This window comes from Peromyscus eremicus, chromosome 23, assembly GCF_949786415.1.
Source record: "Peromyscus eremicus chromosome 23, PerEre_H2_v1, whole genome shotgun sequence".
NCBI classification, from domain to species: Eukaryota; Metazoa; Chordata; class Mammalia; order Rodentia; family Cricetidae; genus Peromyscus; species Peromyscus eremicus.
In genome coordinates this window covers 13,801,277-13,820,358 of record NC_081438.1, presented here as the reverse complement: position 1 = coordinate 13,820,358, position 19,082 = coordinate 13,801,277, and the positions used below count along the sequence as shown (strand labels likewise).

Below are 19,082 nucleotides of genomic sequence, written 5' to 3'. Positions count from 1 at the left end.
TGAAGTGTAGTTTAAAAAGCTGTACAAGGCACCGGGTGGTGGTGGCGCATGCCTTTAATCCCAGCACTCGGGAGGCAGAGCCAGGCGGATCTCTGTGAGTTCGAGGCCAGCCTGGGCTACCAAGTGAGTCCCAGGAAAGGCGCAAAGCTACACAGAGAAACCCTGTCTTGAAAAACAAAACAAAACAAAACAAAAAACAAACAAAAAGAAGCTGTACAAGGCAATACTTTTTAGTGATGGCAGATGCCTCTAGGGTGCTAATACACAGAAAGAATAAACATGGTTAAATTTTCAGTTTTTTTAAGAGTTTGAAACTGAAGTTTCATTTGTTCTACTTATGATGGAAATTAGAATAGGAAGAAGACTCCCTCAGAAATGACCTAACCACAACGTGGGCCTTTGAGTTTGAGGCGCTTGAGGGACTCCGCCTTAACCATCTTCCTCATGCAAGGATTAACTGAATGGTATCTGTACAGGCTTACAAAGAGACGTGTTCTCTTTGCTCCTCTTTTCTGCCCACACAGCATTTTCATGTTTTAAATGCTGACTAAAAGTACATAATTATCAAAGTGGGAAGATGGGTTATCAGACCCAGGAGCAAGCCAGTAATTTCTAGCTGACTTACAGGCAAAATGTAAAACTGAAATTTATCTTATAGTCTGATAACCTCATTTCTCCTGGTACCTATCCTCCAACCTCCCAATCAAACTACCTTTTAACTTAAAAATACCAGTTTGGAGAGAATTTCATTTAAAACAAAACAAAAAAAAGAATAGGAAACCACATTCATTCAATGAAACTGTTTATAATAATGAAATGTATGGCTTAAAGTTCTACTCATAAAAGGCTGGTCAAATGCAGTATGTCGTATCCACCCCTCCACCCCTAACCCCCAGCCCCGCAGTGGGGTGCTACACAGGACAGGCACTGGGCCACATATTTATCCCACTCCAGAGAGTAGGGCCCACAGGGAAATTTCCCTTTAGAACTTATACTTTCTTTCTCTTTTGATTCTTTTTTTTTTTTAATTTTTTTATTTATTATGTATACAGAAGAGGGTGCCAGATCTCATTACACACAGTTGTGAGCCACCATGTGGTTGCTGGGAATTGAACTCAGTACCTCTGGAAGAGCAGTCAGTGCTCTTAACCTCTGAGCCATCTCTCCAGCCCTCACTTGATTCTTTGACAAAGAATGTTTGCTACTTAAAAAATCTGAGTGGAGCTGGTCAGGCATTTGCTGCCAAGCCTGACAACCTGAATTCAACCCCTGGGTCCCACATGGTAGAAACAGAGTCCTGTACAAGCTGTCCTCTGACCTCCTCACACATGCTGTGATGAGCATATCCCCACAACAGTTGCAAAATAAGTAAATGTAAGATGAAAACAAACAAAACCAGCCGGGCGGTGGTGGCGCACGCCTTTAATCCCAGCACTCGGGAGGCAGAGCCAAGAGGATCTCTGTGAGTTTGAGGCCAGCCTGGTCTCCAAAGTGAGTTCCAGGAAAGGCGCAAAGCTACACAGAGAAACCCTGTCTCGAAAAACCAAAAAAAAAAAAAAAAAAGAGAGAGAGAGAAACAAAACCGAGAAACCAAGCATGGTGGCACACACCTGTAATCCCAACGACTGGGAAATTGAGGAAGGAGTTCAAAGTCACCCTTGGCTACACAGCAAGCTTGAACTACTTGAGACCATTTCAAAAAGCCATATACTGAAGATCTCACTAAGACTGATCCACTCCCCACTCACCTACCTTATAGAGGATCTCACTAGGACTGATCCACTGCCCACTCACCTACTTTATAGAGGATCTCACTAGGACTGATCCACTCACTCCCCACTCACCTACTTTATAGAGGATCTCACTAGGACTGATCCACTCCCCACTCACCTACCTTATAGAGGATCTCACTAAGACTGATCACCAAGTCCTTTGTGCTCGTCAGTAAAGGAACCATCTCAGTGGCTTTGGCCAGGAGTTTGGAATGCTGCTCCTTTGCGGACTCCGGGCTGGCATCTCCTTGGCTCTGGTTGTTAGTATTGTGGAGCAGGGTTTCAATGAACAACTGAAGGGCTTCGTCAGAGTCCAGCTGAAAGGTGCTGAAGGAGCAGGAAGTCACAGGCTGATCTCAAATGTTTCTCAGCAAGGGTTCTGACAGACATCTCAGGTGCGCGCTCCTATCACTCAAGTCTTTTAACCTTGCGATTGTCTAGCTCATAATCAGAAAAAGTGTGCATCATCAAAGCTAAATACTACCGTTCTTTTTTAAAAAGGAGTCTTGATCAGCAGCTGGGGCTAGAATGGAGCTTGAGTTAATCCTCCTGCCTCAGACAATAGTGGGGCCTATACCACAATGTCTGGTTTAATTATTGTCTTTTCAAACCAGACAGTCTAGCTGGTAATGCCACTGGGAGGCAGTCAACTGGATCAAGAGTTCAAGGTCATCCTCAGCCATATAGTAAGTTCATAGCTAGTTTAGACTACATGAGACCCTATTTCACACAAAAAATAAGTAATAAGTTATATAATTTTAAAAAAGGCTTTAGTCGGTATAGACAAAGTAACAACTGAAACACCTCCTCAGGCCTTTAGCATGAGACAGTGATCCTTTAGTCTGCCATGCATAATAATTGAGATATGAAGCAATGCTTTAAGAACCATCACAGTCAAGTCCCCTGATATTCTAAAAACCATCTAGCTGGGCACGGTGCTGGGGTGGTTCACATCTATAATCCCTGTGTTTACAAGGCTGAATCAGCAGGACCACAAGTTGGAGGCCAGCTCGAGTGACATAAAGAGTTATAGGCCAGCCTGGACCACAAAACCAAAATCAAATGAAAAATCTTAAAAGCCATCTGACTTAGTTCACGAGGATGGCCTCAGGCAAAGTGTCACTATCAATACAAACGATCAAGGCCTCTGATGAATGACTGAAACAAACTTAATATTGTCATGGCTACTTAAACTGCAGGAAAGGCAGCAGTTAGAAAGCAGTACTCAGAAGCCTACCAGGGTTCAACTTTGTCAAGCATGGCAGACACACCCTACCAGCGTTTGAAGTTCTCAAAACTGAAGACTGGACAGTTTTATTCCCATGCTCTGAGTCAGTGCTACTCAGAGCTCTGGGCAGCTTCTAGTCCTTCACTGTAGCCTCAGCATGGAGAGAGTCAGGGTCATTACTCTTGTCCCCAAGGGGAGGAGGGACCGACTAGATGCTTGGCTGCTGAAAGAATACTGCAGGCAGATGTTATCAGTATCTTAGGCATTGGGGATGGATTGGGGTGTGGTGCAGTCAATGTGCTTGAGGAGATGAATTTGATCCCTACCACCAAAACAAAAGCAAAAAGCCTTGGATCTCAGCCAGCATAATGATATGCACCTATGACCCTAGCACCTGGAGATGAAGGCAAGGTGATCAGGAGTTCAAGACCAGCCTGAGCTATAGCAAATTTGAAGCTTTTGTGGGTTACATGGGATCCTAACTCAAAAACAAACAACAATAAACCCCCCAGAATCCACTTACCTACTGCAAGTCAGAAAGGGGTGAGAGCCTTTACTCTTTGAAAAGCAGTCACTTATCATTTGGCTGACCACGACCATCACACAGTCCCCTCCGTCCCGAGCCTCTCCTTCCCCCTCCTTGTTTCCTTACTCTGTCCAGTGTGTCATGCTGTGTGTCACTATGAGCCACAGAACTATGAAAGAGGGATTCAGCTAACTATGGCAAAGCTGTTACCTGGAAGAGTCAAGTTTTTTCTAGAGGAAGCCAAGGCTCAAGGAGGTTTTTGGCTTTTGACTGTATCAGCTATTTTCTGCTGTGGACTTCCTGTGTGCTACCATGGCTTCCCCAGCTGACCCTTTTCCTAAGAACTAACAGTGTGGATTGATCATTCTTTGGAGAGTTTCTCCCAATACAGTCAAGGTAGGTAGATTCATTTGATAACCCTCAGATTAGTATCCCGGCCACTTGCGGCATCTGTCCCAGGACTACGGGAGAAATCTCCTCAGGGCAGGCACCTGAGGGGAATTCGACACAAGCTGGCTACGCCAACAGCATAGATGCATTAACACTTAAAGATTACCTGCAATATTCCAGAATGAGGTTTGTGTCCATATCTATGTTATTAACAAGAGCTTTAAGGAGGTCTTTCTTGGTGAGGAAATTTTGTCTGAAAGCACGCTGAAAAGAAATCTAGAAACAAAGAATACAAAATGAAAAAACCGAAACAAACAAAAAACCTGAACTTCTAAACTGAAAAATATCAGAAATAGAGCAACATTACAACACACCTTTCTACTTTACTATTATTTTTATAAAGAAACGTTTTTTACAGCTCCTCCAAATTATATTTTTAAATTTATTTACCTATTTATTGTGTGCATGCATGCATGCATGCCTGTGTGTGTGTGTGTGTGTGTGTGTGTGTGTGTGTGTGTGTGTGTGTATGTGTGTGTGCCTGCTGCAGCCAGTGTATGAAGGTCAGAGGATAACTTGTGGGAGTCAGTTCTCTCTCACAGTGCAGGTTCTAGGGATGAAACTCAGGTCCTCCGGCTTGGTGGCAAGCATCTTTTCCCACCGAGCCATCTGGCTGGCCCTAAATTTTTTTTATCGTGCTGTTCAATCCAACCATTGCTGTGAAACCTGAGGAATCTTTCCATCATAACCTCTTGCTGCTTCGTCAGGGAAGCCTGATTGTTAGTGTTGGTGGAACCGGTCCCACCACTGCATAGGAGTCAAGTTTCAAAACACACAGCATTTTGGCAATGGTCACTTTCCTGATAAACAATCTATTTGCAAATAAAATGTTTTATGTCTCATTTTGTAACCCAAACTGGCCTCAAACTCACTATCCTCCTGCTTCGGCTTCCCAAGTATTGGGGTGACAGGTATGTATAACTATTACTCCTTAATATTATATTTAGACAAGAAGAAACAGTAACATGCATTTGTAATCCCTGCTACTCAGGAGGCTGAACAGGAGGATCTGTTTAAACCAAGTCCAAGACTTGAGCAGCATAGCAAAATCCTATCTCCAAAAGAAAACAACGAAAACTAGTAACTAAACAACAGATGGTATAAGGCTATGAGTTAAATCTGAAAGAGTATAAATGTCGGTTGGTACTAGACATAAACCTATAAATGAGACACTTAAGCAGGTGAAAAGTGTCGGGCTCCTTCTAACATTATTAAAATAAATTTCAAAAAAGAAATAACACAAAAGACCTTTATTTCTTTTCTTTTTGGTTTTTCGAGACAGGGTTTCTCTGTGTAGTTTTGGTGCCTGTCCTGGATCTCACTCTGTAGACTAGACTGGCCTCAAACTCACAGAGATCCGCCTGGCTCTGCCTCCCAAGTGCTGGGATTAAAGGTGTGCGCCACCACCTTTTTTCTTTATATACCCCAAAGTAACGGTTGACAAGATCTTTGTCTTATATTCTCAGACCAGATAATTCTCAAGACAGATTAAATATCAAAGTGCTATGAATACTCACACCAAGTTTACCAAGACGAATACCCCATTGAGCATCAATACTGATTTCATGGAACCGAAGTTCTGTTTCAATATCCTGATAGAGATTTGCCAGCTTAGAGCCCACCAAAGATAATGCCTAAAAAAGTAAAAACAAGATCAAACAGTATTAGTTCTAATACATTTTAGATGAAACTCAAAAAGGAGGGAAAAAAAATCAAAGCCAGGTGTAGCAGGGTCTGTGTGATCCCAGCCCTGGGGAGGACTCACTCCCAGCCCTGGGGAGGACTCACTCCCAGCCCTGGGGAGGGCTCCTCCCAGCCCTGGGGAGGACTGCCGAGAGCTTCAGGGCAGCCTGGGCTGGAGAGCATCAGGCCGCCAAGCTGCACACGAGACCCTGTTTGAGAACAGAAAACTCATAACCTTGGGCTGAGGACATGGCCCAGTGCTAAAGCATGGCGTAACGTGTGTGCAGGCCTGCATTCAATCCTGAGTCCCCACCCTCCCTAAACCCTATAAACCTTTTTGTGACAAGAGTGTAAATTGCTACATATTGGTTTATATGGTCACTACTTCTTTTTTAAAGATTATCTTCTTGATTTTAAAGATTATTTTAAACTATGTGTCTCTATGTACGTGCACCTGTGCACAGGTGCTCAAGGATGCCGTAGGCATCAGATTCCCCTGGAGGTGGTGTTACAGGGGGTTGTGAGTTGCTCAATGTGGATACTGGAAACCAAATTCCAGTCCTCTGCAAGAGCAGTATGCACGCTTGACCCCTGAGCCATCTCTTCAACCTCTTTTTTTATTTATATGTGTGTATGTCTATGTGAGTGTATGCCACAAGTGTGTAGGTGCCTGCAGAAGCCAGAAGAGGGTGTCAGATCTCCTGGAGCTAGAGTTAAGGCAGCCATGAGCTGCCTGGCATTGCTGCTGGGAACTGAACTTGAGTCCTCTGAAAAAGCAGCAACTGCTCTTAACTGCTGAGTCCTCTCTCCAGCAACACCCCAAACATACCATACATGGACTTTTTTTTGAGACAGTCTCAGGTGGCCGAAACTAGCCTCAAGTTTACTATGTACCTGAGGACTCTGAACTTCTGATCCTCTTATCTCTACATCCCAAGTGCTGCGATCAGAGGCATGCACCCACACTTTGTTATGCAATGCTGGGGATTCACACCCAAGCCTCCTACATGCTAGGCCAGCATCTACCAGCTGAGGTACATGCCTTGCCCTCACTCATTACTTTTACATAGCACCTGGAGAATTCAGCTTTTTGCATGATACTGTAAATTTAATCTAGTTTTCCTACACAATAAAAGGACAATTTTAGGCCAACCTGGGCTACCCACAAAATTTCCAAATAAAAACAACTGAAACAAACCAAGCAATCAGAATAACTCCAAGGTAAGTTATGTAGGCTCTAAACTCATCCTACAGAAAAGCCTTGCTCTGGGGTCCAGGGTTTCAGAGAAAAGAGGCGAAGTTCTAAGGCTGCACAGAGATTTGGGTGTGGAGCCAGAGGAGAACCCCAGCTATCATGCTTCTGTGTGTGGAGCCAGAGGACAAGCCCGGCTTTCATTCTTCAAATACCACCCGCCTTTTTCTTGAGACAGTTCTCTCACCAACCTAGAACTTGCCAAGTGAGGTAGCTGGCCAGCAAGCTCCATGGACCCACGAAATTCTGCCCCCACCTCCAGCACTGGGATCACAAGTCCCCACCATCACACTTTTTTTTTTTTTTAATGTGTGTGCTGAGGATCGAACTCAGATCTTCCTACTTGTGCAGCAAGCTTCACCAACAGCTATTTTCCCAGACCATATGAATTTATTTATTTATTTGTATTTTGTGTGTGAGAGTGTTTTGCCTGCATGTCTGTGCCACATATATGCTGTGCCCAAGGTGCTTAGATTCCGAGACTGACGTTACAGATAGTTGTGAGCTGCCATGAGGATGCTGGGAACATAATATCCAGGTTCACTGGAAGAGCAGACAGTGCTCTGAACTGCTCGGCCATCTCTCCAGCCCCCATTTTTCTTTCAGCTCTTTGTGCCTCTGCTGTCCACAAATAATGGAATCAAAGGCATGTGCCACCATGCTTGACCACACATAGAGGTTTAAAATTTTTTTTTTTAAAAGATTTATTTATTATTATGTATACAGCATTCTGTCTGCATGTATATCTGCAGGCCAGAAGAAGGCACCAGATCTCATTACAGATGGTTGTGAGCCACCATGTGGTTGCTGGGATTGAACTCAGGACCTCTGGAAGAGCAGCCAGTGCTCTTAACCACTGAGCCACCTCTCCAGCCCCTTTGTTTTGTTTTTTAAGACAGGATTTCTCTGTGTATCCTTGGCTATCCTGAACTTGCTCTGTAGACCAGGCTGGCCTCTAACTTAGAAATTCACTAGTCTCTGCCTCCCGAGTGCTGAGACTAAAGGCATATGTCACCACACCCAGGTATAGTTATTTTTTGTTGTTGTTGGTGGTTTGTTTTCGTTTTTTAAGAAATAAGAGGTATCACCAGGCAGTGGTGGTACACTCCTTTAATTCTAGTACACGGGAGGCAGAGAAAGGCAGATCTCTTAAGTTTGAGGCAATGGCATGGTCTATAAATCGAGTTCTAGGACAGCTAGGGCTATACAGAGAAACCTTGTCTCAGAAAAAAAAAAAAAAGGAAGAAAGGGAGGGAGAAAAGAAGGAAGGAAAGAGAAAAGGAAGGAAGGAAGGAAGGAAGGAAGGAAGGAAGGAAGGAAGGAGGAAGGAAGGAAGGAAGAGCTATCTTTATTCTTTAAGCAATGCTTGTCACCCGTCAAGCAACAGTGGGTAGAGACCACATGAGACAGATCACCATTTCTGCTAAACAGTTGAGACTTGCTAGCAAAGTCCTTCACTTTGTCCCCCAAACCTTTAACCCACCAACAGAAGCAGGCTTCCACGCTCAGGGCATACCAGAATTTTGTCATAGTTCTGCCACGCTTTATCGACGAGCTTCCAGAGGTTTCCAAACACATCCTTTTGAGGTAAGAGAGTGCAGTAAGCCAAGGCCAAGTCCAGATCCACCAGGCGACAGTTAAACACCTGTGGGAACAAAGCATCATGAGCAAAGTCTCCATGAGCAAAACAGAAGGAAGGACCTTTGGGTCAGTTCCCCTCCAGAAAGAACAAGCCTTTCAGGAGGTGATTTAGAGGAACAGCTCTAAGAAGTCTGCTTAGGTACCTTTTCCAGGACTAGAATGGAAGGAGAGCAGTCTCAGTGAGCTCTGTAAGGGCACAGAAGTCTTCCTTCTCCCTACAGCTGACTTCAGTCTCTGAAATCTCCCATGAACCCTCCTTTGCCTCCTTAGTTACTGACTCCACATTTTAGCAAGCCAAGAAATCAGAAGGAACCAGAAGAGATCTACCACATCTTCCCACCAGCAAATCCACCCCACCCCCGGATCTGACCCCAAATACAGCTGTGAGCTCTGTGACAAAGCTGTGTAGTCCCTGACAGACTGCATGTACAACAGGGGTCCCATAGGGCCATGCTGCTGTTGCAGCCATCTTAGCTCGTGCAGGGATACTCCATGCAGACTGCACTGCTTTGCCTGCACACATCCGTCACCACTACCACCTAACAGACTGCCCCTCCCCTTTCCATGTCACTGGGTCCCATCATCTCCAGCCTCCTCCTCTACGGAAGGGCTTGCTCTTGCCAGTCCTCTAACTTACAATTATTACTCTCTTTCCTCTGGCGACTCAATATTCTCTCTTCTGTCTAAAAACAAACCAAGATCAACGACTGGCTCTGGAGAACTCTAAAGAGAAAGATGAGGTGCTATTTCCACAACACCACTCTGCACCTTCAAGGGCAGGCTCCCAGAACAAAGCTGGATAAAAGATGATTATGAAAGGCAACACCAGGATGTGGTCCTTTAAAAAAATTACATTATCATTTTATGTATGGGTGTTTTGTCTGCATGAATGCAAGTGCACCATATTTATGCAGCACTTGCAGAAGCCAACATAGAGTGTTGAATCCCCTGGAACTAGAGTTACAGACCCTTGTGAACTGCCACATAAGTACTGGGAATCAAACCTTGGACCTCTCTGCTCTGAAGCGCTGAGCCACCTCTCTAGCCCCAAGACTTGGCCCTTTTAAAAAAATGTCCACACAGTCAATGTTTCAGCCTTGCAGGCACACTTCTGTGGCAACAGCTCATTGTGTCTCTAGTGGCAGGAAAGCAGCCTCAGCAGCCACAGATAATACACAAGGAGTATGGCCATGTTCTAGAAAAGCTTCATTTACAAAAGCTAACAGCTGGGAGTTTGCAGGCTGTAGTCTGCTGGTTCATAAAGTATATGAATTAATCTAGATCTTGGACCAAAATACATGATTGACAAAAGAGAAAAAAATTAACAAAAATGTGGGCATTAAATTAACACAAGTTTTTATACCACTGTTAAATTTAGTGATGGAGAAATCTGCACTGCCACTAAACAAGAGAACATCTTTACCCGAAGGAGACAAACATTGGATATCTAAGGGTAAGGAGCCTTATATGCTGGGCATGGTGGTGCACGTCTTTAATCCTAGCACTTGGAGGCAGAGGCAGGGGAATCTCTGAGTTCGAGACCAGCCTGGTCTACAGAGTGAAGTTCTAGTACAACCAAGGCTATGGAGAGAGAGTCTATCTCAAAAAACTTCTATTACAGATAACAGAAAAAAAGAAGAGAGCTTGCCATTAAATAACATATCAATAAAGGGTATGCTGCAGCTCCTTGTATTATTAAACTTTTTCTAAAACTCTGAAAGTATCACCAAATTTGGAAGTGTGTGTACTCATGTACATGTGTTTGCATGTGAAGGCCAGAGACAACCTGAGAATGTCATTCCTCAGGTGTCATACCCCATTTTTCTATCTAAAACAGGGTCTCTCAGTGGCCTTCAACTCACTGATTCAGACAGGCTGGCCAGCCAGAGAGCCATTGCTGCTGCAAGGGGAGGAGACACGTACCACGAGTCACATGTGGAATTGGTTCTTTCCTTCTACCGTTATGTGGGTCCCAAGGCTCAAACGCAGGCTGTCACGTTTGCATGGCTATCACCTTTACCAACTGCGCTGCTCTGCCAGCGTTTCTTTGTAAAGCAATCCGACAGGGCTGGGTATGGTAAGGGACACCTAAGAGTCCAGTGCCAAGAGGGCGAGGCAGAAGGTTTCGGGCAGTTTGTGTATAGCTTGGGCAACACTGAGGTTCAGTCTCCTCTGGGGTCTTACTACTTAATCTGACAAATAAATAGAACCCAAGTGCCCAATACAACAATAATAATTCTTCCCCTCCAAAGTCTCTTAGAACTTCTTAAAAATTAAAGGTTTGCATATGCCTATGATGCCAACCCTCGGAGGCAGGAGAATCAGGAATCAATGTCACCTTTGGTTATACATTGAATTCAATTTATTGTTTTGTTTTTTCAAGATAGGGTTTCCTTGTGTAGCTTTTGGAGCCTGTCCTGGATCTCTCTCTGTAGACTAGGCTGGCCCCGAACTCACAGAGATCTGCCTGGCTCTGCCTCCTGAGTGCTGCGATTAAAGGCATGCACCATCACCGCCTGGCACACTGAATTCAAATTTAAGACTAGCTTATGCTACACAGGACCCTTTTTCAAAGGGGAATTTTTTATTTTATTTTTATTTTATTTTTTTTTTATTTTATGTGCATTGGTGCTTTGCCTGTGTGTATGTATGTCTGTGTGAAGGTGTCAGAATCCCTGGAACTGTTGTTACAGACAGTCTTGATCTGCCACGTGGGTACTGGGAATTAAAGCCAGGTCCTCTGGAAGAGCACCCAGTGCTCTCAACCGCTGAGCCATTTCTCCAGCCCAGGAAAATTTTTTTTTAAGACTAATAAATTAGAATTCCTGTGAAAAAATCCTGGCATAGATATATAAACCGAAAGTAAGGATCATTAATATCCTCTAGCCCATTAAAAATAACAAAATCAAGAGGAGAAACGGACAGGATTCATTACAGTTTCATCCATGTTCAATAAAATATCATTTACATAAACTACAAACCAACACAACAGCTAGGATTCATTACAGTTTCATCCATGTTCAATAAAATATCACTTACATAAACTACAAATCAACACAACAGCTTCTGAATGGTAGAACACTATCAAACAGCACATGACTGGCTCCAAACAAACAAGCCAACCACAAATACTCACTTTATGCAGGAGTGTTGTGGCATTCCCTTTGATAAACGTGATGGACTTTTCTTTCAATTCCATAACGATTTGCTTTGAGTTTGCCAATGTGGTCTCACCAAGTAACTTTCAGAAAAGAACAGAAGAATCATTAGGTCCACTTTGATGCACTGTTCTGAAAATTGCACTTGGGAGACAGAGGCAGGGAGATCTCTGTGAGTTCAAGGCCAGCCTGGGCTGTAAGATACTCTGTAAAAAAACATTCTCAACAGATAACAACAGCAATAAATGCCTACAACAAAAAAGCAAACCCACCAGCAGACAAATGCTGTGCTGAGATCAGAGCGAGATCAACCTAAACCTTGGACTAACTAGTTTTTACAAGCCCAGTTCTGAATTTCTGCATTTGCAAAGTGGAGACTCTCAAGGGCTATTAATAAAAATGTGTGCAAATGTCCTGGAATCTCAGATGCTCAACAAATATATCCTGTATTTAACAAATAAGCATCACTGGGTAGTGGTGGTGCATACTTCTAATCCCAGCACTTGGGAGGCAGAGCCAGGCAGATCTCTGTGAGTTTGAGGCCAGCCTGGTCTACAGAGTGAGATCCAGGACAGGCACCAAAACTACACAGAGAAACCCTGTCTCCAAAAAACAAACAAAAAACAAAAAAGCATCAATGTCTTTGTTATGGAGCCAACAGGAGATTGGCTTGCTAGAGCTTTTGACACTTTAATTACCAAAGTCAAATCGTTTATTGTGATGCCATACCTTTTCACTCAAACTGACACTCATGATGTTTGACATGGAGTGCTGCAGGCAGGTACCAAAGGAACCGACCACGAACCTCAGGGCCAGCTCCCACTGACTAGATTCTTGAAGGTTCCGGAGCAGAGCAGAGATGGAGCTCACAATGGGGAGAATGAGGTTGTCTCCTGCCAAGTGAGAAGATGACTTTCAAAAGATGTATGTGTGTGTGCACTGTGGGTGTGCAGAAGCCTTTGGGGTCAGAAGAGGGTGTCAGAGAGAACTGGAGTTACAGGGAGTTGTGAGACTCTGTATGAGTGCTGGAAACTGAACCAGGGTCCTCTGTAGAAGACATCCCCTCTTTTTTTTTTTTTTAATTATTTAAATAAATATCACTGCTTTGGGAAATTGCTTTCAGGGATGGCCTACTTCCTCAAAGAGGTAACAGCCACAGAGTTGGTTCCCAAAGTCTTAACACATGAGTGTTAACAAGAGTTAATACTTAAATAAGAAAATAACTAAGTCTGGTTGGTTATAATATCCATTTTTTTTTTTAAGTTTAGATGCTCAAATTATTGGCAGGTAAAGACATTTTCGCTATACAGAAAACTGAAATTTATGAATACAATTAGACAAATCACATAAATGTCTCACTTCTGAAAATGTAACAATGAAATTGTTAAACATTACATCAAAGATTTTATGACAAATTCATATTCAGAATTTCAGTATGTATGAATTTACACTTTATATTGGTATTTGCACATTTGTAATATTATAGTATATCATATATTTCTAATTATAAATACCTTTGCTAGTGGAACAGTATGGCAAACTTATAGAATCCAAGGGATGTCTCTTGCTTTCTATAAAAGAGAAAAAGGAATGAACTAAGACTAAATGACATAACTCTTACAAAGCACTGGCCTCAGCTATCATTGAAATCATGTTATTATCAACAATGTCGTAAAGCAGCAATTGCTTTAAGAAGCAAAATAACCGACAAAACTCAAAGCTGAGCTAGGTGACACATGCCTGAAACCCCAGCACTTAGGTAGCAGGAAGGTTGCAAGTTTGAGGCAAGCCTGGGCTACACAGTGATGCCCTTTCTCAAAACAAACCCAAAAAACTAAAACCAACCAACCAAACTAACAAGAAGCTTTAGCCTACACATCCAGAATGCCCAGATAAACATATAACCTACTAAGTAGCCCAGCTGCATATGGCTGCACCATGATCAGGAACCAGAACTTTATACCCAGAAGCCTCTCATACCCTTCTACAGTCATGACCCAGGGACGGTGGTTTGAGTGAGAAAAGTCCCCCACAGGCTTGGTCCTCAGTCGATGGTGCTGTTTGGGGAGGTTTAGCAGGTACAGCCTTGCTGGAGGAAGCCAGCCACTGGAGGTGGGCTTTGAATGTTTAAAGCTCAGCACCATTTCCAGTTTGCTCTGTGCTTCATGGTTGCTTTTGAAGACGTGAGTTCTTAGCTGCCTTTTTTGCTACCACACCTGCCACTTGCTGCCATGCTGGACTTTACTCTCTGGAACCGTAAGCCAAAATAAACCCCTTCTTCCAGAAGTTGCTTATGGTCATGGTGGTTTTCTGTTTTGGTTTTTTTTTTTTTTTAGTTTTTCGAGACAGGATTTCACTGTGTAGCTTTGGTGCCTGTCCTGGAACTCACTTTGTAGACCAGGCTGGCCTTGAACTCACAGCTATCCACTTGGCTCTGCCTTCCGAGTGCTGGGATTAAAGGCGTGAGCCATCACCACCTGGCTGGTCATGGTGTTTTATCACAGCAACAGAAAAGTGACTTATCCACCATCCCTAAGCTAACCACTACCCTGAATACCATGGCTTAGTGTGAACCCATTTTTTCCTTGAATAAATAAAATCATTTGCAGCATGCATTCCGTTGCGCTTGGGCCCTTAAACATATAAATTTATCTTGTTGGATGCAGTTCTGGTTCCGGGAATCTATAGCTCCAGTGTGCACAAAGCAAAACTCAATAGGAAACAATGATACAAGTGAGATTTACCGGCAAGGGGCACCACTGAGGAGATCAGCTCATAGATGACTGGCAGCACCACCTGGGACTCCAGAACGATTCCATCTTCACTGAAGAAGTCACTGTAGGACCACTCTTCATATGGATCCTTGTGAGCTCCAAAAGCAGCCTAAAGAGCAAACCACACAGAAAAGACAGCAGTAGGTACACTGTGACCCAGACCACCTTCACCAAACCGAATCCAGAAATCAGGTGTAAGAGCCCAACAGCTTAAAAAAAATGACTTGTTTTCATTAATTTTAATTAAATGTAGGTCTGTATGCGTGCATGTGGAAGCCATGTTGGATCATCTGGAGCAGGAGCTATAGACCACTGTGAGCAGCTTGATGTGGGTGTGTGGAACTAAAAGCCTGAGAGATGGGTGTGGCTTATATGTAAATGATACACAGCTTTGGATAAGGGATTTTATTTTAATTTATTTTTTTTAAGATTTTTATTTATTATTTATACGATGTTCTGCCTGCATGTATGCCTGCAAGCCAGAAGAGGGCACCAGATCTCATTACAGATGGTTGTGAGCCACCATGTGGTTGCTGGGAATTGAACTCAGGACCTCTGGAAGAGCAGCCAGTGCTCTTTTTTTTTTTTTCAAGATTTATTTACTTATTATGTATACAGTATTCTGCCTACATGTGTCCTTGCAGGCCAGAAGAGGGCACCAGATCTCATTACAGGTGGTTGTGAGCCACCATGTGGTTGCTGGGAATTGAACTCAGGACCTCTGGAAGAACAGTCAGTGCTCTTAACCTCTGAGCCATCTCTCCAGCCCCGCAGCCAGTGCTCTTAACCTCTGAGCCATCTCTCCAGCCCGGATAAGGGATTTTAGCATCCACAGATTCTGGTGTCTCTGAGGGGAGGGCCGGTCCTGGAACCAATTTCTTCTGTGCATACTGAGGGAAAGTTATATTCTAGTATTCCTTTCTTGTTGGCAACTTGTAAAATATCACTTCAGATAAACCCTTAAGAGAAGGTCAATATACCCAAAGAGGCATCAGTTAAGGCCCTATATTTCAAAAAGCAGTTCAAATCAAAATAAACAAGTGCGCCTGGGTAAGAGAATTGGCTCCGTGGCTTTTTAGAGGAGAGCTAAAGAAAAAAAGTAAGTGGGAAATTGGTATTTCTGTGAACTGTGCAAGCGACGTAAAGACCACAGGTGGGGCCAGCAGTTTTGTTTATGGAAATAAAACTCAGAGGTGACTTACCCTCATCAGAATTCCACAGTCATCCATCTGGCATTGTTTGGAAAGCTCCACAGCGGTTAAAGTATATTTACTTAGTTCTAAAGCGTCCAGCAAAATATCTGAAAGAAAGTGGACAGGATCATCAATCCTATTTTATTCCTTTAGAATAATGAAAACAACCTTCTGATAATGACCTCTTCAAACGCTCAGGAAGGCCAACGAACAGATAGCTGGCTCACCACGTTCATGTCTGTGCTTAAGCTTGCATGAAAGAGATCAACGTGGGGAGGTCAGGAACGCCAGGAGCATACAAAAGCAAATGTCATCAATAGGAAGAAATGACAGTGTTAATGGGTTTTGGGATTTAGTGACTGACTGGTTGACTGATTGTCAAGGTCTAGCTAAGTAGCCCAGGCTAGCCTTGGGTTGATGATCCTCCTGTCTCTCAGACACCTAACTCAAGCACTACAGGGGACAACTTGGCTGTTAATGTTTTAAAGCTATAGTATCCTCGTGTAAGAAGAAGCTGTCTCTTGTGTGGTTTCCAGAATGCAGTTATCACAGACAGCGTGTGGGAGGTATGGGTACGATAAAGCAGAGAATACGAAGATTTATACATCTTGTCACCTGGACTGCAGATGGTGGCAGCTTGGCATGCGAGATCATGTATCTCAGAAGGAAGATTTAGTCCTACTGGTACTATCACTGGGACGTTGTTGGCCAGCATATGACAGAGCTTCTGACACACCAGAAACAGCAATCCCCCTGTGTCAGCATTACAGTAATACTTAAGTAAGTCTCTGCAGAGGAAAGAGGTGGGCAGTTAGGGTTCAGAGCAAACACACTTCCATTTGTCCTTCTTGCATTACACACAGAGTCTTTAAAGCAGTGAAGAGCACTCATTGCTCTTGCAGAGGACCCAGGTTCCATTCCCAGCACCCACATGCATGGTGGCTCACATCCATCTATAACTCCAGTTCCAGGCAATCTGACCTCTAGGAGCACTAAACATGCATGTGGTGCACATACATATATACATACACACACTCAGGCCAAAACACTCATACTCATAAAATCATTACAACAACAGAAAAAACTTTTTCATGGTACAAAGTGTGATCCATTTTCAAAGTATTTTAGTTACCCTTAAGGATCAAGGCACAGGAGCCAACATTCAAGAGTCATGTGACCAGCTGAGCAGGGTCTCTTCCTTCCATACTACGATTTTTAGATGAAGAGGCCCCCAAACAGGCTCTTAGGAAACCAAGAATCACCTCTGTGACAGTGAAAGTGGCCCTGGCCCGAGGCTTATCAGTGATGGGACAGAGAGAGCAAAGGCCATTTCTGACAATGTGCCAGGTGGGGGTCCCAGTGTCACCTGCATTTGCTCAGTGCGGCTCCCACCTTCCCGTCCTTCAAGGCCCTCATAATCAGCTCTGCCTCCAGCTCTTGTGCAGACACCTGCAGGGCCAGGGCCTGTCTGTGCAGCTTCGACTTGATGCTCAGGTCTGTCCCCCCGGTCAGGGCGGGCCCTGGGCATCCCCTGAGTTTGTGCTCAGCCTGTGCATCTTCATGGGCCTTAATATATTGTTCTCGAAGACTGGCTACCAGGGCACTGTTGCTGTAGTCTTCAAATGGGAGGAAGACCTCAAAGTTCTCCTGCAGCAAAGCGAGACAAAGACCCAAGTTTACTCAGTGTTAAAACTCCGCCTTGGGGTTGGGGATTTAGCTCAGTGGTAGAGTGCTTGCCTAGCAAGCGCAAGGCCCTGGGTTCGGTCCTCAGCTCCAGAAAAAAAAAAGAAACAAAAAAAAAACTCTGCCCTGATTCTTACCCTTTCCTTGAGAAATTACTCACTTATAAATTAGGAATTTAAGATTTTGATGGCTCGAAAGTAATAAAATACCGACACTAAAAGCTAGGAAAATAAGAAAACATAATTATGGAGAAATGCTTCTCAATTTTAGCAGTCTTGACATTTGGGTCCTGATAATTTTGTGCTGTAGGGAGCCTTGCAAAAGAGGGGAGAGGCTTAACCATTAGTTTGGGGTAATTCTACTCTGGAGGGTTCTGCTGCCTTATGGGTACAGATGTTCACGGTGCACTGACTGGACACATGGTGTCTTTACCTGTAAACTAGCAACCACTTTAAATTGCTTCAAGAACTCTTCAGATTCATCCTTCTTCTGTAGATTGTCTGTAATTACATTTTTAAAAGTTACAGCAGATGTACAAATTCCCATATCCTCCAGAATGTCATGATAACAAGAGGCAGGACTGCAAAGTCATCATGAACAGATTATTCTAGTCATGAACAATAGGTTATTCAAGAGTGCTTGATGGCTCTAGCTTGGTCTTTCTGAATGCATGATGTCCTCTGTTATGTGACAACACAGCAAGGCCCCTGGCAGACCCTGAGCAGATGATGACATCATGTCCTTGGACTTCTCAGTCTCCAGAGCTATGAGCTAAATAAACCACTATTATTATAAATTACCCAACCTTGGGTTTATTATAACAGGAATAAAATACACAATAACATACTATATTATGAGGATTTTTAAAAAGCTAATGTATTAAATAATCTTGGTTTTCTTGTTAGTCTTCTATATTGCTTTTCAGTTGCCAATGTAACGATTTTTACTTATACTTAGTGAGTGCATGTGCGTGCGTGCATGCGTGTGCACAATCACACACACAGAGCACAGCATGCATGTTGAGGTCAGAGGACATGGGTTCCAGGGATTGAACTCAGGTTCCAGGCTTGCCTGTTAAGTGACTTTACCTGATGAGCCATCTCACTGTCCCTGACACGACACAACTGAAGTGCAAAAAAAAGAGGAAATCTGAAAAAAGAAACTTCTTTCTGGAGGTAGAAAAGGGAAGTTTAAGGGTTATAATACCATGGAAGGGGCTGGAAAGATGAATCAGTAGTTAAGAGCATGCCCTGCTCTTTCAGAGGACCAGAGTTCAATTCCCAGCACACACACCAGGTAGCTCACAACCACCTGTAACTCCAGGGTTCCAACTTCGCTGGCCTGCATGCATGCACGCACATACCCACACAAAAGACACATGTACACATAATTAAAAATAATAAAATAAAAAGAATGGCACCTCTTCTGAAACAAATTATACCACCCCCCCCTTCCAAGAGAGTCACTTTCTCAACTGTTTTAAGTCCAAAATTAAATAGGCTTTCTCCCTTATCATCACCAACAGATACATCAGGTATCTAGTCCATTAACCAACAGTTTACTGAAACACGCACGGAAACAGAAAATAAGTCCACTTTACATGCTGTGGTCTAATAAGACTAATTAAAAACAAAAAGATTACATTTTTCTTATGGAAAAATGGGTAAAGTCAGAGAACCAGAGCCTTGGTGAGCTTTGGGACAAAAAAGCAAGTAGGGGAAC

General features: G+C 43.4%; 1 protein-coding gene across 1 annotated transcript in view; it reads right to left on the bottom strand.

Moving 5' to 3' along the window:
* The window catches only part of Kntc1 (kinetochore associated 1), a 77,092-nt gene that overhangs the window by 21,035 nt on the left and 36,975 nt on the right, over positions 1 to 19,082 (bottom strand). The window contains exons 33-44 of the mRNA XM_059249551.1: positions 17,793 to 17,860; positions 17,044 to 17,324; positions 16,293 to 16,465; positions 15,687 to 15,784; positions 14,455 to 14,593; positions 13,225 to 13,281; positions 12,440 to 12,603; positions 11,689 to 11,793; positions 8,428 to 8,556; positions 5,494 to 5,610; positions 4,083 to 4,192; positions 1,895 to 2,099 (exon numbers count right to left, since the gene is read on the bottom strand). Of these exons, the coding sequence (XP_059105534.1) occupies positions 1,895 to 2,099; positions 4,083 to 4,192; positions 5,494 to 5,610; positions 8,428 to 8,556; positions 11,689 to 11,793; positions 12,440 to 12,603; positions 13,225 to 13,281; positions 14,455 to 14,593; positions 15,687 to 15,784; positions 16,293 to 16,465; positions 17,044 to 17,324; positions 17,793 to 17,860 (1,646 nt within the window). The remainder of the gene's footprint in view (positions 1 to 1,894; positions 2,100 to 4,082; positions 4,193 to 5,493; positions 5,611 to 8,427; positions 8,557 to 11,688; positions 11,794 to 12,439; positions 12,604 to 13,224; positions 13,282 to 14,454; positions 14,594 to 15,686; positions 15,785 to 16,292; positions 16,466 to 17,043; positions 17,325 to 17,792; positions 17,861 to 19,082) is intronic.